The 23,671-nt window shown below is 35.6% G+C and overlaps 1 protein-coding gene and 1 non-coding gene across 6 annotated transcripts; one reads left to right on the top strand and one right to left on the bottom strand.

Moving 5' to 3' along the window:
* Positions 1 to 29: 29 nt before the first annotated feature.
* On the bottom strand, positions 30 to 23,220 carry LOC108150271 (galactosylgalactosylxylosylprotein 3-beta-glucuronosyltransferase P). 5 transcript variants are annotated; one of them, XM_017278354.2, is made up of 9 exons: positions 22,910 to 23,220; positions 22,296 to 22,450; positions 9,201 to 9,233; positions 8,462 to 9,041; positions 6,820 to 7,341; positions 3,348 to 3,534; positions 3,047 to 3,204; positions 2,248 to 2,538; positions 30 to 1,663 (listed from the first exon to the last, which is right to left on the bottom strand). In XM_017278354.2, exons 4-9 carry the CDS (start codon positions 8,660 to 8,662, stop codon positions 1,550 to 1,552), a joined length of 1,473 nt encoding a protein of 490 aa, XP_017133843.1. In that variant the 5' UTR covers positions 8,663 to 9,041; positions 9,201 to 9,233; positions 22,296 to 22,450; positions 22,910 to 23,220; the 3' UTR covers positions 30 to 1,549. The 5 variants fall into 5 exon arrangements, with proteins under 5 accessions (XP_017133843.1, XP_017133844.1, XP_017133846.1 ...); XM_017278355.2 differs by having other exon boundaries at positions 23,062 to 23,220; XM_017278357.2 differs by lacking the exons at positions 6,820 to 7,341; positions 22,910 to 23,220 and having other exon boundaries at positions 22,296 to 22,515.
* Trnad-guc lies at positions 11,039 to 11,110 on the top strand. Its single transcript has one exon. It is a non-coding gene; the product is annotated as a tRNA-Asp (tRNA).
* Positions 23,221 to 23,671: the final 451 nt, after the last annotated feature.

Below are 23,671 nucleotides of genomic sequence, written 5' to 3'. Positions count from 1 at the left end.
ATGGGAATGGAATAAAACAATTACCAGGGTACTTTGAAAATTGTTAAGAAAATTGTATCAATTTATTGAAAGGTATTTGTATTTTTTTAAAAAATGATTGAAGTTCCTTGCTATAAGTCATGTCAGGTTTAAACTTTGTAGTTGTAGTTGTTTACTTGAATAAGAGAATAGTTTTAGACGTATTTGTGTGTATCTTTAATATTCATTGAAACATTTTGAGATATTCTTGAAAAGGTTTAAGTTGATTTTTCTTGAGAGCTCGTCCCAGACTCCATTGTTAATTTTATTTTTGTTAGATTTTTGTAAGTACCTAACTAATTGCTTTGCGGCCTATCGTATTCCATATTCCATATACCATATTCAATTGTATAAATTGTATAAATTTCGTAATACCATTTGTCATAGTCTCTTCCACATTCCTGCGCGTCTTCCCTTTTTTTTTTTGCGGGACGTGTAAAAATTTGGTTACAATATTTGGTGATTATTATTTACATGTAGGCGATTTCAGTGCAGTTCATAACTTGAATATAAATTTCTTCGTAAACTTAACTTAGCGTTACTTATGAGTAGTGAAAGTGAAACTGTTGCTTTGGAAACCCGTTTCGGAAAAACTAAACGCATATCTTAGGCATACAAAAGGAGTTCTCATTCAACAAAAAAAAAAAAATGGATAATCGTGCAGCGTTTCGAATGAAATTGATTTTGCCAAACTTTTGAGCCATTCAGTCCCATTAGCAGGAGCCATTACAATGTTTAAACTGTGTCCCCTTCGTCCTGTTCGTATCCACTGTCTGTTTGTGCAATTTTAGTGTGGCACGCGATTTGGATTCTCCGGGGAAGGACAACTTATCTGTGCCACTCGTACATGTGCCTCGAACATCCATATGACGGGCATGAATTATTGAAACGACTGCCCCGGTTTTTGGAGAATTCGGGGAAACAAGTTTGTTGTTGACACCTTGCCCTAATTGATTGCTGATGTGCTGCAGGCCTTGACCTCGCAAATGATTGAACTTTCCCAGGGGAATGCATGTTAGGTAGGTGTGTGTTGAATGCAGAACTTGAGGGGTCCTTTTTCTTTGGTCTCTAGGAACATCTTAACCAATTCGTTGCTAAACTTTGCCCTTTTGGCTGAAAAATCCGTTTCAACTTAGAGCGTAAACAGAATTTGTAGCACATATGTCTTAAGCTTAAATCAAGCATTGCGATTATTTACAAAATAGTCGTGGACGCTGAGATATGATACAATACAATACAATACATTACTCAAGGTATGATTAGGCGTGTATATGCTACGATTACGTGTGAGGGGACCAAAAAAAGCCTACGGTGCATTGAATTACCATAGAGGTGTGTAGTGTGCGCTTAGAGCCTAACTACTCGTATGATTATGGTTGCAATGTACACCGACTACTGATCTGATCAAATCTGATTGGTTTCTCCGTGCGCCAGGTTGTACCTGTACAACCCGTCAGAGCCACGGTCAAAATGGGAGGAGCTCGCGGGGGGCTCCTCGCTAAGACTAACTAGCTAACTACAGTCAATATCCCTACGGGCGCACCAGCAACTTGTCTATGTACTCCAGGTTCGTGTTCTTGTAGCGCGTCCTGTTCAGCGCCTGTGCGGGGGCGTTCTTCTTCGTCTGCGTGTGCCACGTGAGAATCTGGGGTACAACAAAATCGTAGTTTATATTAATATAACAATTACTTTTATAAAAATTTTATAAACTATAATAACTTCAATAACTCCTTTACTGACTATATTATATTTACTATAACAATTTCAATAACTCCTATACTGAAACCTTCGAAAAAAGTATCTGTAAAATTTTATTTTCCCAACATTTTTCATTAAGAAATTAAAGAATAAGTTTGGATATTTATTATAAAATATTTTTCAGTTATTTATCATATAATTTAGATGAGTATCAGATTTAGACTCTAAATGCCATATTTTTAAGGGATATTTTACGAACCCATCCCATACAAACAATGTGGTTATTGTTTGTTTAAAGTTTATCAACTTTAATGGTAAATAAACCATATACATATGATGGTTTTAATTTAAAATGAATATGATAAAAACGCCAAAATAAAGAGGTAAATAACATTTCCTTAATTATAAATATAGTGGAAAATTTGTATATTTTAATATGGATAAAATGTCAGTAATGTCCCGTATATTTATTGTTGCTGCTTTATGGCAGGCTTGACTAATTGTGTATGATATATTAATGAAATCACTTACGTCTCGGCACTCGTCGGCCAACAGCTCGATTTCCTTATTGTCCAGTGGAGCCAGACTGCGCAGGAAGCCGTCCTCTTCGTATCCCGGCTTAAAAGGCATCTGCGCCTTTGGTCGCTCCTTCAAGAACTTAACGCTCACTGCAAAACCAGCCATGTCCACAGGATATCTGCGACCCCCGATCCAGCCATCGTAAAAGCCCACCAGCTTGCCCCCCTGAATTATGGGGCTGCTTACGCCGGTCTTTGTCACAAGGCCCACTGGCCACATGGCCACTTTCGTTATGTAGCGCATCTAAGGAAAGGAAGTTATAATATTTTAAATTTTTATTATCACGAAACTTTCAAAGAAAAAAAAAACAGCCAATTTTCCAGGCTTTAGGATATCTAGGAAAAGTAAAAAGATAAAGCAAAGAAATAAGCTCAAGTTTATTTACAAAATTCCATTGCTTTTTAGTTGTACTAGTGTTTTGTTCCCTTAACATTGTTAAGTAATTGTTTTAATTTTTGTTTGGGATAATATTAATAGTGATATATTGACTTTTACATCGCAGTTTCTTTATAGAAGGGTTGAGCTTGTTATCGAAAACGTCAGTTTGGATTAAAGTTAGCTAAAGAACAAACTTGCCTTCCTGAAGTTTTTTAAAAGCGGGAGCAGCCAAGCTAATATTTAAATGAATCTTTAATCTATTGATAGGAAATTGCCAATTCCTGACCCCTAATTCGGGTAAATTGTGTTTTATGTTTAGGGTGGGGCATAGGCCAAATTACACGGCCACCTGCTGCTCCTTTTTTCCCATTACCTGCTCAAATATGCTAATGTCGTAGGTGTTGTCGTCGTCGGCGAAGTAGAGCACTCCCTCGGTGGCATTGTGGCGCAGATACTCCAGGCCTCGATTCCGATTGGAGACGCCACGCGGCTTGGCCCGTTTCGTCTGTTTGTACTTCTCGGGCATGGGTGCTACGAAATGGGAACGGGAATGGGAATGGGCAATGTTAATGTAGCCCCTCGTAAATATCACTTGAATGTGACCAGGACATGAAATACACACACATACACACACACACACACACACACATAGAACGCATGGTAATGATACTCACCCACCATATACTCGTAGGGCACTCCGATCCGGTCCAGAGTGTGGGCCACCAGCGGATTCGTTTTGTTGGCATCCTCGATGACCAGCCAGAGTAGATTGACCACATGTTTCAGGGTATAACCCAGCCGGGTGAGCTCCGCCAGCTGCTCGGGTCGTCGGTAGGTGGGCGTGATTATGTACAGGGGCGGCTGTGGGTCGAGTTGATTTCAGTTGAGTGTCATTAGGTTATCTAACGCCAACGCTGTGTACAACGGGGCGTATGTGTGCAATGCACTTGGACTGGTTAGTGGTTGTTTGGGTGGTTGGGTGTTCGGGTGGTTGGATAGCTAGGTGACTGGCTGACTGGGTGACTGAGTGCCTCGTTAGGTGATGCCAGTGGGTGGTGCGTAATGCGGCGTGAGCTTCTTTTTATGAGCAATTATGCAAATTCATTTACAGCCCAATGGCTTGACTAGGCGACCAAGCCACATCCACATCCACATCCACATCCACCCCATTGCCGTAAGTCAGTGTGTCTAGGCTCTGGCTCAGCAAAATAGGTCGCATTTCACTAGTCGAAGGCACTCAGAAAAAATGTGGATTGATTGCAAAGAAATATTGTTCTTATTGAAGAGTATTACAGAATCATTTTTAACTGAATTCAATTAAAGCTGAATTTCATGACAAGATACTTAAAGGAAATGCAGAATATCCATTTTTACTAAGCTTTAGGAAAGTTTTAAAAGGATCCGTCTTAAAAAATTATGTTTTCTTATTGCTAAAAAAGATTCTATATAAAATGTTTTGATATTTTAAATATAGATATATAATAATAAAGCAAGCAAAGTAAAAATAAAGTCAAGTTAACTAAATATGAACTAATTCCCTGTTGCAAATATTTAAAGACTAAACATTTTCTAATTTTAGTATTTGTATTATTTTTTCTAATTTAAAATAAGAAACATTACCTTTAAGATACCGATTTCGGAAGTTTACATATTTAAAATGATAATTTTTGATATGGATAGTTTTGTTTTTGTTTGAGTGTTTTTTCAAGCACACATGTATTAAACACCCGTTCTAGATATGTTGTGCCTGGTAAATCCGTGGCCCATTGAACGACTGACGTTGAAAATAAATAAACTGGCGCACTCACTTTGCAAATTGTCCATTGTTGACACACATGCACCCACAACACAACCACACCCTCCACATGCAAGGGGATGGATAACAAAAAAAAATGCATTCAAATTTATTTTACAAAATAAACTCGGACATTCAAATGACCAGAGATATGTAGAAGAGATCAAAGGGTGGCTTAGCACACAAAGCAGATCAGATTTCACAATGTCAGCTGATTTTATTTAATAGATCTTCATTTCATTGCTAATTTTCTATAATACTAGCTTAAATTGTTGTAAAGATCGTCTTATTTTCGACTAAAACATTTTAGGAATCAACATATTAAACCCTTAATAAAAAATCTAATTTAACGTTTTAGTGAAATAAATTTAACTCGTATGTGTTTTCCTAAATCAAAAAGATTATTGATGTAATCTTTAGTTTTTGAAAAATTAGCCTTGTATTATGCCTTACAAACTTATAAAAAAAGGTAAAACAATGATTTTATTCGTATTGCTCTTATACTCCTTAATAGTATTATAATATATATATATATGTTAGCTAATAAATTTAGACTCTATTTTATCTTAATGCTGAGGGGCTTGACCATTGACATTGAGTGCAGGGCATTGGTATCTCTATAAGTAGAAGCAACTACTAAATGACAGGCAAATGCGCGTGAATCTTTTCAATTGGCTTGCATTTTGTTTTTTGCATAAATCTGGAATCTAGATCAGCAACCACCCACCACCCACACACCCCTACTTTTTCGGTGGTAGCTTTCAGTGCTAGTGATTTTTCTAAAAAAAAATTTTTAATGGCAACTGGTTGTGGTTTTGGTTTTTTTGGTTTTGTCTGCGAATTAGCGCAATTTTCAAATTAGGCTCATGTCTAATGGAAAATGAGAATCTTTTTGTCTGCCACCAGTTGCAGTGGCACACCCGCAGTTAGTGCGGCTTGTTGGTTAATATAATGCATGTGATTAACCCAGAAATCGTGATGCTGATAGCCGGCCAGCAATTTGCACATGGTGGCCAACAAAAGTTGGTTAGATAAACAGCGCAATTTGTGGGGGATAGCCTCCCATTGTGTTGTTTGCGTTTCGAAGTCGTTTGGTAATATATTCCCATTTAGGAGTTTAATGAGTCCACAATTAACAAACGAGTGGCTTGGGTAAATGTAGAACACATTTGTCACCGTGTTTGCTTTGGGTTTTTCTTTGTAGAAGTAATTGTTAAATATTCATTTGTGTTTGACCAGATTTTCCAGCGAATGCAAATTTGATTTAGCATATGTATGACAACAAAAATTTTCTTACACATGAATTTTATAGAAAAATTGTCTAAGAAATATAAATTAATTAAAATATTTTAAATGTAACAACATAACCCTATATTACTACTGTTTTAATTTTAAGTACAACTAAAATAACATATTAAAGATAATTATTTTCTATTGTACAATTTCAGGATGAGTTTCTGATGCTACTATGTAAATTATAAAACATTTTGTTAACCTATTCAAATTACATTCAACAACATTCAGGCTCATTATGTTTCGTACAGTAATGACTAGTGTGCAAGGCACTTGCGAGCAGCAAATGCCAATTAAGAAAATTGAAAAACGGGGTGAGGAAAAGCGATAAGAAAGTAACCAGCAGGTTTGCAGTGTGCATTGAAAGGGCAACAAGTGCGACATTCAGTAATCGAATAATAACAAGCAACCAGCCAGCCACACCAACATTTGACAACACAGAAACACTTGGTAGAAACATGCACTCGACAACTAAAAATAATATGCAGATAAGCTCGAAATGCACTTCCGAAGATTAAAACAGAATAAGTGAAATGCGGGAGAAACAAGAGTGTAATAAGTTTGGTTAGTTGTGGGTGTTGCAAACTTGGGTTCACTGAGATAAAATGTATATCCAAAATCAAAAACAAGATTACCGTTTTGTATACTAGAATAATTTTAGCAAGACAATTTTTCTTCAGTTCTGAATAATAAAAATAGGTTTAATTTTCTTTTATATTTACTTTGGACAGAAATTTGATTTTTAATTGTAATTTGACAACTGGAAATCAACGATTTACTAACTTTTTGACTTTTTAAGTTCGAAATAAAAAGTTTCTTTGAAAATAAATCTATTTTTTGACTAATTAATTCATTTAATTTAAATGGAATCATATTTAAAAAATATATATATTTGTATTATACAACCTACATACTTTTTTTTCTATTCTACCACCTATAGACTCAATTTTCATAAATTCGGTAAAATATTCATGATTTTGGTACGATTTTTCTTCGGTGTATGTTAGGTGATCGGGGGAAGTGCATGGATAGGATTACGATTATGTCAATATATTTACGGGCTCTGAGGCGGCAACGAATGTTGGTCGAGTCTTTTGGCCGTTTTCCGAGTGGGAGGCGGTGGGCGTGGCCACCGCGGATGTTTTGGCGCTTGTTTTGGCTTTCGTTGTTGTTGTCAATTTAATTGTTGTTGCTAACACACCGGCTGTGGCTGTTGTTGTGGTTGTTGTTCTTGTTGTGGTGCTTGTTTTAGTGGTTGCAGTCTTTTGATAGCCACCCACCGATCCCGATTCCGATCCCAATCCCGATCTTAGTTCCGATGACGAGGATATAAATGTGGCTTCTGTGGCCGCTAATGAAACCATGCGAATGGAGGCTGAGGATGCACCACCCACTTTCTGACCCACACTGCCCACTGTACCAGCTGTTGTGGTTGTGGTTGTTGTTGTTCTTGTTATTGGAGCTATTGTTGTGCTTGTTGTTGTGGATTTGGTATTGATGTTTGAGGAACTATTGGCCATTAGCAGGGAAATGGGTGACCACAAATATGAAGCGATATATGACGATGATTTCTCTTGATGCTAAAGTTCGGTTTAGTTTAGCAGTGATTATATTATTATATTATATTAGGGATCACAAGAAATAGAACAAGAACACAAAGAAAATATTACAATAGTTTTAATACTATTTAAATTCTATGGTTAGATTTAAAGGTTATTGTTAGGTATGAACTTGATATGTTATTATGGCAGGATTGATAGCTAAAAGTATTTGAGAATTATCAACAAATATCAAGGTAACCCTTTCCCAACGCCAAGTTTATATTTTTATTTGCTTAACACATCTTTGGTTTGTTATGTTTTAGGCACGTAACACTCCCAATAGTTTTTTATTTCTCACACTTTAATTTCGTGCTTCTAGTTGCTTATGCTTTATTGCAGCCAAAACCAAATATCATATACTACGTCATGTTCTCAAATGTACTGTTTTTATCATTTCCTGTTACTCGAAGTGGGGTTTTTAGTTTCCAAATTTTGGCAAACTTAAGTTTTTATGGATCTAAGGCTACAAAACTTGCTCAGAGAAAACAATACATTTTCTCACGTTTTAATTTATAGATTCGCAAAAATTATGTTATTTTGACATTGAGAAATCTTTTATTAATTAACTATTATTAGATGAAGATCAGGGGAAGGTCACGGCAGTCAAAACAATATACTTTTATGATAAAATTGATAAAATTGGTTATCTTTATTAAGGGTACACGATTTTTTTGGCTACCAACCATGCTGGAGTCAGATAAGATTATAAAACTAGTCAATTGCCTCTAACACCCGCACAGTGGAACAGAAAATATGGCGCATGTGGTGCAATTAATTTTTTTAAAAGGGAATTGTGCAGTAGGTTAATCAACTAATAGAAAACTGTGTTCACGCAGAGAAAGGAAATCAAGTGACAAGGATTTCATACAGAAAAAAATTATTTCTAACATTTTTTCAGCATTATGAATACTATTTAGAACATTCTACGCTTTCTGATATCTATATTTGACAAAATAATTGTTTTATAACAATCAATTCTAACTATCTATTTAAAGTTAGTTTGTTTATTGGTTAAAATTATCATAGAAGAACAAAAAAATATTTTTGGTATGAAATGTAACAACGTGGGTATTTTCTCCCAGTGCAGTTCTCCACTCACCTTGACAACTTCGGCGGCGGCGAAGGGTTCGCGGGATATGTGGTACTGGTAGAGCACCATGTAAATGCATGTGGTCGCGATGAAAATAGTCAGGTACATTTTGATGGATTTGCCCAGCGACATCTTGCCGTTGCCGTTGCCGTTGCCACTGGCTCCGTTGATTCCACTGTGCGTGCTGAGATTGATGTAGTTGCCCTTCATTCTAGAGAATGTGTCCAGCAGATCCCTCGAATTGCTGGTGCAGTTGCAATATAAGTTGCTGTTGCAATTGCACTGGCAATATGTGTTGCTGTTGCCGGTCCAAGTGTTGATTTCTTTCGTGTTGGTCGCGTTACTCTACGCTGGTTTTTTGATTTCATTCGTTCGCCTTCGAATTTTATATTATTTCACTATGGCCTTTTCTTTTGTGTCAACTCTGCTGTTTCGCCGCTTTTGCCGTTTTGATTTATTTTATTTCATTCCATTAACTGGACTGGGCTGGCATTCTGATTTTTTTCCACGCAGTGTCGACCGGAAGGGGCGGGACGGAGGCGGAGGGCATGGCCGGTGATAGGGCGTGTGGCCTGCTAGGCAACGAATTCTGAAATTGTATGGTTTTAATGTTTGATTGTTCTGCTTTTATCGCATTTGCTTCTACTATATACCCATATGTGCATATAAGTATATGTATTATGATATCAGCATGGTGAATGGTTTGCTCATTGTTTCCATATTTTTTTGATAGTAAGCTATCACTTACATTTCATATATAAGAATTTGGGGCATTTAAATCCTGAAAAATACAAAACAATAGAAATTAGTGCTATTATTTTATAATATTTACTTATTAAGTGTAACTACTATTTGTACACAAACAACTTGTTCATGAACAAGAGGTTTTGCCACATCAAAGTGTATCAATAAACCACATTATCGCGTTAGTCGTGTAACAATATATACGGGTACATCCATCATAATTGCTTTTTTGTTCGACGCCATGAAATCTCATTTATAAAAACATACATTTATAATTGAATAGAGATAAAAATGAAGCAGGTGACGAAGTCATTGTTATGAAATAAATATTACATAACATTTTTGTTTTACTTTTGCAAAATATTTTCAGAATATTAAAGTAATTTTTTTAATTGTCTGAATTTAATGGGATATATAAAGTAAGTGCATTAAATGCTTTTGATAAGAACGTGAGAGGAGCTTAATGTACAGGCAATAATTTAGATAACATCGAAACATATAAATATATTGTAAGCCATGCTCATTATAGTGTCAAATGCCAATAATTCCGTAATGCCTCCGGTAAAAATCGGTTATCAACGGACCCTAAGCCTTTAATACCAGTGATAGCTTGTTAATTGCCTTGCCTTCCAATTTTTCATAAATTAAACCAGAATATTATCATTCATTTTTATAATTTAAATGTATTCTTAAGTTGTAAATTAACTGGTTATACCCTCTTTTACATTTAGTATACTAAAAATTTTAAGAGGATGCACTTTCCCACAGGTCACAATGCAGTTCGGCTAATCACTTGTGCTTAAAGCAACGACCTCCTAACCACTTCGACTGCACTTTTCACTCTTCCATTGTAATTTGCGCAAAGTTGTTAACAACTGCCTGGGGAAATTGGAACAAGGGAAAGGGGCCTATCAGCTGGTAACGGAAGTTGTTTTCCCCCAGACCCAAGACCCAAGCACATGCATTTACACACACATATGTATGTGATACATTTACTGGCGATTCTTACAGACTTTTCCAATTATGATGGGGCGCGGCTGTTGGGTCTCGCGTGTTTTAGCGTTTTAAAAACCATTTTCGCCGGTGGTGCCGCTGTTTTGATATGAAAGTTCAATGGCCAATTCGAAATGTGCTGCGCTTTGCATGATTTCAACAAAGTTGGGCGCCGTTTTGTTCTTTGCTTTAGTTTAATTTGGCTTTGTTTCTGTTCTGTACTGTTCTGTTCTGTTTTGTATTTGATTCAATCTGGATGCAATTAAAGTGCACCCGCGCTTACGGAAGTAATTTCGCAAATTTTTACTAAACGTTTCACTACTGTTTTAGTGATTATCCTGAAACCGCCCTTTAATGTTGATTTTTTAAGTCGAGAAAAGTTACAAATCCCTTAGAGCATTTAAAACTCTGAAGAACTTGTTAACATATATTTATAATCTGTCTTCTCACAAATTTGTATGCTTTTTTATTTGCAATATTATAAATATCATTATGATATTAATACCTGCAAAAAATATACTTTGTTTAAAATAATAACCAATAACTTGTGTAATTTTAAGCAGATTAATTACATAAAATTATTGAATATAATCTGCCAATCATGACATCTGCTGTTATTATCGAAAAATACATGACTACGGGATAAAGTAAGTGGCAATAACGGACATGGTTGCAAATGCAATAACAATGTCAGCAAGATTACCTAGCTAAGATAAGTGAATATAGGTTCTTATCATTTCTTCACACATTTTGTCGAATGTCATACAATATTTCGAAACTTTAACATTTTAAAAATAAACATATGAGAGCTGTTCAACAAATAAATGTTCGATAGCCTAAAATTCAACATCCTCGATAGTATAGTGGTTAGTATCCCCGCCTGTCACGCGGGAGACCGGGGTTCAATTCCCCGTCGGGGAGATGTTTTTTTTTTATTTATTTTTTCTTTTATTGCTATTTTTGTAGCTTAATTTAAAACAACAAATATAGATTTATTTTTTTTGTTCAGCAAGTCTTCTTCAAATATTTATACACAATACATTTGTGTATCATGACAAATTTGTGTAATCTATTAATTCTTCTTGGCGAATTTATTCTATGAATTTCAATTTGTTGCATTAAATACAATTTCTGCAAATTTTGTTAGATGATAGTTTATTCACGTAGGTATCTAGCAAGCTATTTTGATATATTAAATTGTCTTGCACAAAGGCCTGACCAAAACCGACCAGAGCACAAAATGCAATTATCAACAAATACTGCAAATCTCTTTATGCCCGCTGGCATGAATTTCAGACATTGCTGGCTTTGGTTTTAATGAATAAACGGGATAACAGAGCGGTGGAGAAGGATGCGGAAACAGGATCATGGACTATGGTCGGTTGTACGGAAATGGGAAATCGTTTTGGCCAAACGTCAAAGCAAGAGCACAAATGAAAAATCTGGCCGAGAACAATTTAATGTCAGAACTTAACCCATTTACATGACAATTCCAGAACACCGAGGCCAACAAATAAGCCGCAACGAAAAAGGAAACAACTGGAAATATATGTATCCCAGTCAGACGGGAGGCACATCAAGTGGGCATGGTTGGCTACACTGTGCAAAACTACTAGCAAATGCTGAAACACAATTAATATCTCCTTGTATCAAAAAAGTGTTATAATTTTGTTTCATTTAATTAGTTTTATAATATAGAATAAAGGATATCATATTAAAATTTTTAGCAAAATTCTGTCTTTACATTTTGTTGTAAAAAAATTAAATAAATTCATATTTTCTATCGTTTTCTATAACCTTTATATCTTTATTAGTATATTTGAACACAAATTAACCCATTAAATTCTGAATCAAAATCACTGTATATGCATAAATAATCTTATTCTTGCTTAGTAACGTCTTAAAAAAAGTACTTATTTAGTGATATTGACATAAAATATTTTTTTATGTTAAACTTTTATTGTGACACATTTTTCAGTTAATTCCGTGTTTTATTAATATTGTTTTGTTTTGTGTAGCAATGGTTGGGTGGTGGAGTGTAAAAACAAAATACCACACAAGTGGGTGCCAAGTGCTGACAGAGGAAAAACCCGGAAAAAGGTGGTTGGGGATTTGGGTGTGGGTGTGAGAGTTACGAGCGGGTCGCCGCCAGAGTGGAAATGGAACACTCTGCCATTGCCAGGGTTATGGAGAGCGACGTCTAGGAGCTGCACCGAGCGAACACCAGGCTCTCGAGCAGCCGGATGCCATTCGAGAGCGGTGCCAGACCTTGTGTCCTTGAATGGACGCAAACATTTACACCCACACCAAAACGCCGATCCCACACACGCACCGTGGGGCGGCACAATGGGTGGCCTGGGGTCAAACACGGTGGGGCACAAATGTCAGAGTGCAATATCATAATATTTTATTTTGCGTAATGACAGAATTCAAGTTGTTCGCATTTGTCACGTATCGTTGACTGCTCCTCATCCAGCCTGACTTATGGCTCAAAATGTTGATAAACATGTTCTCAGTCGTTATAAACAGTTTGACTTTTTTTTACATTTATAAGCACAAAGAGTTGGAAAATACATGTATTAAAGTACAGATGTTGACAATGTGTGAGAAAAAAATTTAAAAAGATTTGATTTAGATTGAGTGTAATTTATTAAAATATTCAAAGGCAATATTGAATGACTCATTTATCTGTTTTAAAATTAAATACCTATTAAAAATGTTTTTGTCTACAAAAACGGTTTTTTTTAATTAAATCTGCGTAATTTTTATTGACAAAGTTATAGCCAAATAAGCGGTATATAATTCCAGTAACTCAATTTTTTCATTACCACTACAAATATAGCTTTTATATTTATCCAAACTGTTCAAACATTTCAAACATTTTCAAATAAGTAAACTAAATTCGAAAATTCAGTACTAGCACCCCCATGACGCATTTGGTAATTAAAGTGAAAACACGCTATAAACAACTGGCTATGAATTTTAGTGGCGTGGCGGAATTCAAAGTGCTTTTTGAAAGCCCAACCACCAGCTCGTTTTGCGGCTAGGATGCGCATTTAGGAGTTGTTTGGAAATACCAATGCCCCTCCTCTGTTTCTACTTTCTACGCCATTCAATTTCAGTTTATTTCGTCCACAAGCTGCAAATGAAATGTCCCACTGTGGAGGGCCATCAAAATGACGCCGGTATCGCAATTTCTCTTTTTGCCTCATTGTGTTGGTGCTGGTGAATGTGTGTGCGTGGGTGTGTGGTTGTGGCAAAAACAATTGCATAATATTAGGAGCACGTGCATTGTGGAGCAATGTGAACTGACCAGTTATCTACGCCATATTATTTAATTTTAAAATATTTTCAAAACCATTGTTGCTTACAAAATAATTTTTTTATTATAAGTGTGTATCGTTATATATATTATAATCTACGTTTCGTTTCTCTTTAAAAATAAAGTAAATAAAATTTTTAAATATTTAAAAAAAAAAAAAAAAAAATAAAAGGTATATTATATTGACAAATTTAAAATGATATTTATGACTCACACTTTGACTCTCAAATGTAACTTTTTTGGAAGAATAAGTTGTAACACCCCTTTTTGGAAAACCGAACCCCTATTTATTTTAATGAAATATAGCTGTTTCAGTCACTTTTAGGGCAAAACAGAGGGAAAGTTTTCTTGGAGCAGCAAAATGTCCGCTTCGAAATGGCAGAGGTGAATGCAAGTTCCTTGCATTTTGATTTGTGTTGGCAGCTTTCGAGGAGCTTGAACCAAGACTTGACACATTGGCATTACCATGGCAAGCTCAAGGCATTTATCTAAATGCGAGCGGGATTTTCCAGGATCCCTCCGCCCAACGGCCACCCGCAAAAGCATATTTCAAATTTAATGGATTAACGGAGAATGGGGTGGCGGTATCTGAACGCCTTTATGGCCATGTGAGTTATAGTGCATAGCGTCGTTTATATCCGGGTTGGTGGCAGCTCTCAAACGCAATCAATGGAAACGTGCCACAAATTCTTAAGAGTCGCGCTTCGATGCCTTTTTCATATATTTTTTGGAGTCGCCTGGAGTTCTTGCTCCACGACGTGCGAAAGTAAGTGCATGTGCATAATCCATCAATATTGATGTATTGCAAGTGCATACGAATCCAGACACTACTTGTATATTTAAGCAAGTAGTTAAATGGTTTTCGGCTCTAAGTTAAATTTACTTATACTGAGCATTTTAAAAATATTTTTTGGGTTTCTATGTATTTGAGTACTGATAAAACTCCTTGCTTTAAAGTAATGACATATTTAAATAACCATTAAATACAGAATTAATTAGTTTTGAAAATAATTACTTATCTACAAAACTGTAGACATTGTTACAGTTTGTATTTTTTTCTTTACACGTATACTTTTTATCGCCACAACACAAACACAGCACGAGCTTTTTATAACTTGACTAAATAAGTGCATACTAAAATGTTTTTGTTATTTCTATAATTACAAAACACCAATTATATTACACTAAACGGGCAATCTATTCAATTAGTTTCATTTAACTTGTGTACAATGCATTGTTCACGCTGATTATAGCATTCTAAAAATTAAAACATTGATCTGGGAATTGAATTATTATATTTATGAAAATCCTACAAAGCTATGTTTTGTTTTTACAGTAGTTACCGATAAAGGAAACCTTTTAGATTAGCTTCGTTTGCAAATAACCCAGCAAACTGATTGATAACTGTGCATTATGTCGCACGATATGGCAGAGATTTGTAACCATAAAAGAGTCAAACAGTGGGGCATTTATCAACTCATATCTGCCACCCATCCATAAACGTATTCAGATCCAATTTGCACGAATATCGTACGAATAAAGGGGATATTGTGCGCCATATAAAATCAACTTTACAGCAGATCCATAAAATTTATGACAACAAATTAGTGTACTGCGACTAATGGCTCGACCAGGCGGCCCCATCTTTGGGTTGGGCACGGCTCGATAAGATGGGCTTAACACTGGAAATGGGTAAGCTATTAAGCTAATGCCAATAAGGGTTACAGTGGAGTCAAATCATTTGAAACGTTTCCGTCAACTAGAATTTTTCAAAAGAGCTGAGTACATTGAAAAAGATTTATAGATAATGTTAATTAATTAGCGAGAATCAACTTGGTTCTGGACTGAATTCGTTTTGAGCATTACGAGTTTTTAGTCTTTTATCGACCTAAATTCTACTTCAAAGGGTGATGGCATTCCACAGTGGCCACCAGGTTCTGACTTAAATGGCATTCCCAAATTCTATCCTCCCCAGCGGGAGTCATCAATCGTTAGCGTCATCAATAGAACCCAGTGGAAGGTGAATAGAAGTTTAGAAGGTGTTCAAACTGTTGCGTGAATTTGGGTGCGCCTCTTTCTTTTTTTTTTTTTGTGGGGGACGCAACAGTTGATATATTAAAATAAAGTTTGCCCCAAAAGAATTTGCTTTGTTTGGGGCTAGGCGTCAATGAAGCGTTGGTTAAACTTTTTGAAAGTTATAAGCAACGGTGCCAACAAAACATTTCCTACTTCGCATGTTAAATCACAGTCGCTTTTTTTTATCACCTGTCGAAACGTTTAAGACACCTCATTAGGACCCAAACTAATTTGATTTTTTAAAAGCCAGAGAATCGATTGTCACGCCAATTATTAATCGGAAAACTAACAATTGTTAGTTTTACTTTATAGGGGAAAAAAAAGAAGGAACGTTTTAAATTTTATTTAAAAGAATAAACTTATAACATATTCCCATAGAAAACAAATAATGTTTCTTGCACATATATGATCAATACTTCTGCGATGACAGCGACCTACAAACGTGATCTTTTTTTATGAAACAAATACTTTAACAAATAATTGATGAAATTCATATCGTTTCTCGCTTAGTCACCAATAAAATTTTCTGTCTAGCCAGTTTACTTTACTTTTTATTATACGTTCAGATATTAATTACTTTATTTCGTTTAATAGATTTATTGATCAGATCAACCTATCGTAAAATGTTTATCTTCCGTATATTTCTAATTTATTTATTGATTAATGATCTCTTTCATATTTATAATTTTATTCGTTTTACCCTATCTGAATAACAGACCTTCTTCAATAAATTATTGGCCATGTCTTCCGCAACTTGAAACCATTTAAAAAGTAAAAACATCAAAATATCTTAATCAGTCTTTCACAGAAATATACTTAGTTAAAATTTTGTGAAAATTAACATACGATGACCATTCAAATTTTACCCGAAATCAACCGAATAACATTCTTGTATATATATATATAATACATATATTTATAAATGTACACGACTAATCTTTAGTTTGAAAATGAGCTTGATAAAAGTGTTCTGATAACCATAAATATGTAGTGGGAAATCGTACATTTTGTGTATACTGCTTATAACAAGTTGGGTCGAAAACAAATTTTGCTAATTAAATTCGTGTAAAATTGATCACGGTTTATTTTCACATGACACATAAAGGTAAATCGCATTTAATAATGCTAATTGGTTTCGTCAGTATTTTTAAATTTAAAGATGCTTAAAAGCCTATTTGATGCGGAAATTAATGTTTATTTTCTGTAGTCATAAAGAAAAAAATGTATACTTGATAATGACCGAATAAACTTTATAAATTTAACAACATCTTCCTAAATAAAATATACCCTTTAACTGCCAGATTTTGAGAACTAGAAGAACAAAAATTAAAACATTTAGTTTGTGGTCTTTCCATTTCCTACCCGGAAATCACATTCGAGACTTGATAAGAAATTATTTGTTTCGTACGATATCTACGCATTCACAATGGAATCGTGTTTTTAAATTTTGTATACTTATTCAGGATTTATAAATTTTATTTTCATTTTATTTAATAAAAATAAAAATCTTTCGGCAATTTTTGAAGATTCCCTTTAATTCAATTAGCCATTCTACCTAAGAAGAGGAATCTGCATTTTTATGTTTGTGTTCCATTACCTGGCTAAAACCCTATCAACTTTTTGCCATTTTTCCCTTTGAAAGAGGAGCTGATGCCAAGAGGAAATATGGCCGGCAATCTGGGATGTGTCCAGTGCATAATCAAATTGAGTTTAGACAAGATTTCATTCTTGCTCAAAGTGCCAAAGGGAAAACGAATAAAAACATTGTTTTCATTTGGTTTTGGTCAAGTCGAGATTGCACCAGACTTGAGCGAAGTTCATGGTTTTTGGCCAAAGGAGGAGGAAAGTGAAAGACTGTCCAAATTGCCAATTAAATTACAAGGAAGGGCCTGAAAACAATGTGAGAAATGGCAATGCGGGCCCAATAAAAGTCGAAAAGAGAACAAGAGTTCAAGGGAGTTAAAATTGCATTTTCCAGGGGGAGGTGACAACAGCTGAGCTGCGAAAGTCGCAAGCAAAACATAGGAAAAAGCGCATTTCAGGATGTGGGTGAGGCAAAAGTGGGGAAAAAAATTGGGAAAATCACATGAGTTGGCGGAAAAGAAAAAGTAGCCGCAGAGGCGCCGGCACTTGGCGCCGGATTTCCTCGATGATGACACACAAAAAAAAGCACAAACAAAAACTTGTAAAAAACTTTCTTTTCAGTTTGTTTCTCTTTTGGGTGATTTTGTGCTGGTCGGCCGCACAAAACTTGCCATTCTTGGCCGCAAATTCAATTTACGTTTATTTGCGAAAATGTTGCTGTCCTGCCGCCGCTTTTTCCCTGCCCCCAAGGATCCTTTTTCACGCTCTGGTTTCCTCTATTTCCCAGCAAACATACACAGAGGCACGCACTGTTGGCATTTTTAATTTGCACTGCCGTTCGAAATTGCTTTTGAAATGGCATTTTAAAAATTTAATTGCCAGCTCTATCTGCCCATCTCGCTCCTCCAAGGAAGATGCCTTGCAGCTGCGTCTGAGTGTCCATTAGAGAAACTGCTTCGCCAAATTGCCAGTCACCGGCAAAACATTGAGAAAAAAGTAAACAAAACTTAAATCTAAAAGAAAAAATTCTTTGCTGTTCTTTTTGCCTACTTATTACAAAGTTTTCAATTGCCAAAAATATTCCAAAAATATGTGTTTTAATTTAAAATTTCTATTTATATTTCTACATTTTATATTTAATTCAAAATTATTCCAAAGTCTTTTATAACAATTTAAAACTTAATGTTTTGTCACTTTATAAGAACTATCTAGCAAACTAACGAAACTTAACGGCAAACTTGTAAACATTTTTTTTCCGTGCAAAAGGCAGTGGGCCATGAGGCGATCTCGTTTTCGTTTCTGTGTCATGTTTGTCAAATTGACTGAAGTGAAGTCCTTTCGCCCTCTCCACCACCATCCTGGTGCTCCTCTTGTTAATGTCCTGTCCGCTTCTTGTCGCTCCTGTCTGCTTCTGTTTACGCAGTTGTTGGTTTCCTTGAGGCCTCTGGCAAAAAACTGAGGAAGCCGCGCAGCCCAGGCGATGTAAATGGGCAGGGAGTTCAAGGAAAGCGGGAAAAGGGGATGGGAAAATGCAAGCCATGCCTATGACATTTCCGAGGGGTTCTCAATAATAATGGCGGTAACTGGATAGGAAATGCCACTTAAGTTCAATTGAATTTGAGACTGGAAATTGAAATTGCCCTTCGATGCAAGGATGTAAGAGTGCAGTTATATTAAATATTATTTAAATAATACTTAGTTTTTTAAGTTTTTTCACATTTATTTATTTAGCACGAATACTTAGGCTTTAAGTTTATGTGTATTCATCAAATGTTTTGGAATACATTATGTAAGGATGTATGTTCGGACGTATTTTAAATACGAATTTTAAAATACTAAATAATATATATATTTATGTAAGCATATGCGAATTAAGCATTTAAAATGGCTGGGCCATTTTTCTTGTTAAATATAGGTTAAGTTTGTTTAACAAATGTATACGATTTTTTCAAGCCCATAAAATAGGACCCCCGCTGCATAGTAATTTTAGAAAGCCATGCTCAAATTTCTTTAGCAATTTTTTTAAGCTACCTGTCAGGACGAAGCACGCAGGACATTTGCAGTTGCCAGTCCGGTGAGGAAGGGATTTTCATTTCTGAAGTGCGTTTCAGAAGAAGAGATCTGAAGAGAAATCACAGCTAATGGCTGCGGACTTTCTGCTGACGCATTCCGGTTGAGTGAAGCACCCTACGTCCAGAGCAGCATAATGAATATTAAAATGGCAATTACGCCCCAAATTGATTGATATGCAAATCTATCCAATTACTGCGCGATGGCATATTTTTAATGTGTTTATAAAAATTTGTTCTGCTCGTTAAAAAGCAGTCCAATCGATTGATGGACGATAAATGTCTGCAAAAAGGTGTGCTTAATGAATTTTATATTAAAGCAGTTCGTATTAAAATAAATGAATTTAAAAAACAATTTAAATTAATGTTTAGTTAATCCATTAGTTATTGTACTATCCATTTAATTGCTATTAGTTGAAGATGGTTTGGTGTTCCAATTTCCATTATATACATAATCAGATTAATTATTTTCTTTGATATTGAATACAATGCCCAAGGGGCTGCTAAACACTTGTAGCTTTCACTAATTAAAACTACCATATGGTGTTTGGGATTTAAAAGTGATTAGATTTAATTCCCAGCTACATGAAACACAAACATAAGTTGGACAAAAGCTCCCCCGGCGGGCCTTACACAATAAACCTTTTTAAATACGCGAAACGAAACAAAATAACCGAGCAGGATTCCAACGGAATCCTAATTGTCATAATCACGAGGGGAGACACTTGAACGTCCTTTGCGGCGTCAAAAATTAAAACGTGACACAAATTACTCGGTCCGCCTGAGTCCCCGGCGGGGAACCCTTCGGTCCCGCTCCTCTCTCAAATGTCATTAACCAGGACACGGGCGGCAGTGGGAGGCAAAGGGGGGCGTGGCAGTGGTGGGTGGTCTGTGCTGGGCCCCGTTTTGTCAGCCGCACTGCGCCTGTCCCTAGGGGGCGAGCCGGGGTCTGTCCCTATGTCCCCTCTCAGTCGATGTCCGTGTCACTGACGATGGATGTAATTCCTCATGTGGCTACACTTAGAAAATAGTGTTTAGTCCTTAATATGTTGACTTAGGCAAGACATTTGCTCATTAAAAAAAAATTTTTTGGGCTTATTTCAAGACTTTTTTTTTATATTGTATAGTTAAGGCTTGCAAAAATATTATATAATTAATAAATGGTGAAGGGAGGTTTTGAAATGGTTTTTAATTTTAATTTAATTTTAATTTTTTTAGTGCACGGCTAGTACAAATCCCCACCCACTCCCTGTAAAACCCTCCCTTTTTGCCGCACCTCAGGGAGCCTTTGTTAATCATTTTGCCTCAGCTCGCAGATTTCGCACGCACGCACATGGGAGTGGAGAAGGGGGTAGGGGGGAACCGGGCAGGGGGAAGGGGGCACTGGGCCATCATTTGCATATGTGTCTACTAGGAGATGTTTGCAAGGAGGTGCACACATATCCACCTGCCTGGGGCCAGCTCAGCTGCTTTCTTTTACGATGATTGCTGGGATGTAAATTTGATTTAAGGCTCTGGCTCTATAAAGAAGTCCTCTCCCAAAGGCAACGACATTTTAAGCGACAGATTCTTGCTCTGGGTCATCAAACTGACGAGTGGCCAGCAGTTGACAAATAACGAAAAGTATTTATACCAGTGGGTCAAAAAAACTAAACAATTTAAACATTTTTAGCAGCTTCAACATATGTAACCGATATTCTGAGTTGTTTGCGTCTAAAAATGAAAAAAATTGTCTAAAGCGAAGCATCTCGACAATGTTTCTGACATATGTATACACAAGAAATTAACATTTCAAAACATTCAGCAATACCCAAATACTAATAACTAGCAACTTTAAGCATACTTTAAGTACTCTTAAAATATGAATGCTGGGTAATTAGAAAAAAGTAGAGGTAAAAGGAAACAAGTTATACCACAAGCTATAACCTTCACCTAGTTTTATATACATCCATTAACATTTCACCTCAATGATAATTTAACAGATTTAATTGGGTTAAATACTTGTATATTGACAGTTGACTTATTGACTTATGGGGGAATTTATATTATATTATATATTAAAATATTTTCGGCAAATGACCTATTAAAAAGTTTGATTTCCATAAAAGCTGTGAAAATAATTTAAACTATTTAAATGAACAACATTTAAATGTTTTATAAATTGATGAGGTATAAAATCAAGTGTGAAAACTTGCGTTCACCAATTTGAAGCGCTCGAATGCCACCATATGTTTTCCCATTGTCAGGAAGTTTCACACATGCTTAGCCGTTTTCCCTATTCCCTATGTGTTTCCCGCCGTCTTCTAAACTCCTCCAACTTTTCCATTACCTTGGCGCCCCTTTTCGCTCCGTTTCGTTTGCTTTTTTCACAAGCCATTAGCAGCTGCTCACGGCGACGATGAAGGAAAATCCAGCACCCGCTAATAGAAAATAGCAAGCAATTCGCATACACATGCGAACTCCTCCACAGAGAAAAACTCTACTCATCTAAAAGAATAACACAATATCTTGTTCCAAATGTAATATAAATAGAAGTTCAGTGGTTTTCAATACTATAACAATAAATTGATCATAAAAAAAGACGTTCATTACAAAATTTTAATTTGATAGCTTAATGGATTTAATTATAGTTTAACTTTTTAGTTAGACATTCTAGTGTTTGTTACAAAGCATTTTAAATAAAAGCTGATACTTAACAACCGAAAAAGTATTTGAACCCCTTTAAAATTTGATTGTTCTTAAAACCCTGTTAAAATGTACTTTATAATTTTAGGAATAATGCTCGGTAATGTTTCACATATTTATGTGCATGGAATTCATTAGAAGTATGTAAGTACAAATCACCTAAAAAACAAAAACACTTTCATTTTTTATGATAAAATAGCATTTCCGACTACATTTCATTATAAGAAGTCATGTACTTTTAACACATTTTTGGTGATAATTTCTAATTATAGAGAGACGCATGAAGAAAGTTACTTATCAATTTGGGTACTAAAGCGGAAATGTTTTTTCTCCGTGTTCGGTGGTATAGGAAAGGGGTGGTAGCACTCACCTGGAGCGTGGAACTCCGCCTCGCCATTTGGCTGGGTACCGGAAATCTCTGTTGGCTGCTCATCAAAATCGAGGATGCAGCCACTTTCGGTTTTTAGTGCCGGCTTAAATTTGTTTTTCTCTAGATTTTCCAGACTGTCTGGCTGGGCTTTTCTTCTTATATTTTAAATAGCAAATATGTTTTAAATTAAACTGCCCTTATGTCTGTCTGTGTGTGTGGGCTGCATTTGTTGTTTTTGTTTTTAATGGTTGCCAAAGCAACAACAAAAAAACTTGGCCAACAGGAGCGGCTGAAACCAAAAACAACAAAAACAGCAGGTGTGAGGAGAAACACAAACACACACACACATGGAAAAAGGACTCGCCAAGTGTAAATAGAGTAATAAAAAAAAAATGTAGGGAATTGAAACAGGAAAAGCATGCGGAAGAAAAATCGAATGAAATTCGTCCTGCGAGAGAGAGAGAGAGAGAGCGAAACAAAAAGCGTCTCAAAGAGCGAGAGAGAGAGAGCCAGGAAACTTTCGCCTTTTTGTTTATTTCACACACACACGCACCAAACACCAACACAGACAATTTTCCAGGATGCGGCTTTTTAAATTGACCCGTTTAATTTACATTTCTCTTTGGCACTTATTTATTCCTCTCCTTATTTATTTCGGTTTTCATCTCCAGCGTCTTTTTTTGCTATTTTTAAACACGCACTTTGCGCAACTAACTGTAAATATACCGCACACCCGCACAAGAAGTCTGCAAATCAAGGTGCTCACTTTTAAATATTCCACAATTTGTGTTTAAACATCTCCAAACAAATATGATTATTTCGGATTAATATTTGTTGGCCTTAAGGCCAATGTCTACATTTTTGTTGATACTTCTATTTATTTTCGAAGAAGAAACGAACCGAACCAGCTTAGCTTCGCGAAGGAAAATCGAGCAATAACAAAGAGCGTGCTTTGCAAAGCGCTTAAATACATTTTTCTTACATTCGAACTCTCGCAGGTTTGAAGCCTTAGGTTCGATGCAACAATGGTGTACAGTGGTTAGACCACCATCGATTTTGTGTTTTCAAAACATACGAGAAAGTCACAAACAAAAATTCACTTCTAATTTATATTTCTAAAAAAAAATATCTTACAATTAAAATTAATTAGTTGTTTAAGCATATTTTAATTTAACATATTTTTTGTGTCATTATAAGTCTTCATAGCTCATATAGAAAACTTTTTATTTTTTTTCTAGAACGGTGGTTAACTAAGTAAAGAAATAATAACGATTTTTATATATTCAAAATTAATCAATTTTAATTGACCCTATCACTTGATTTCGTATCTTACAAGTGAATACTTTACTTTCTCTTAAAATTTGGTTTCCCACTGT

Source organism: Drosophila elegans, unplaced genomic scaffold (assembly GCF_018152505.1).
Source record: "Drosophila elegans isolate 14027-0461.03 unplaced genomic scaffold, ASM1815250v1 contig_208, whole genome shotgun sequence".
NCBI classification, from domain to species: domain Eukaryota; kingdom Metazoa; phylum Arthropoda; class Insecta; order Diptera; family Drosophilidae; genus Drosophila; species Drosophila elegans.
Note: the sequence above shows the minus strand (reverse complement) of the source record. Positions and strands in the feature narration are given on the sequence as shown.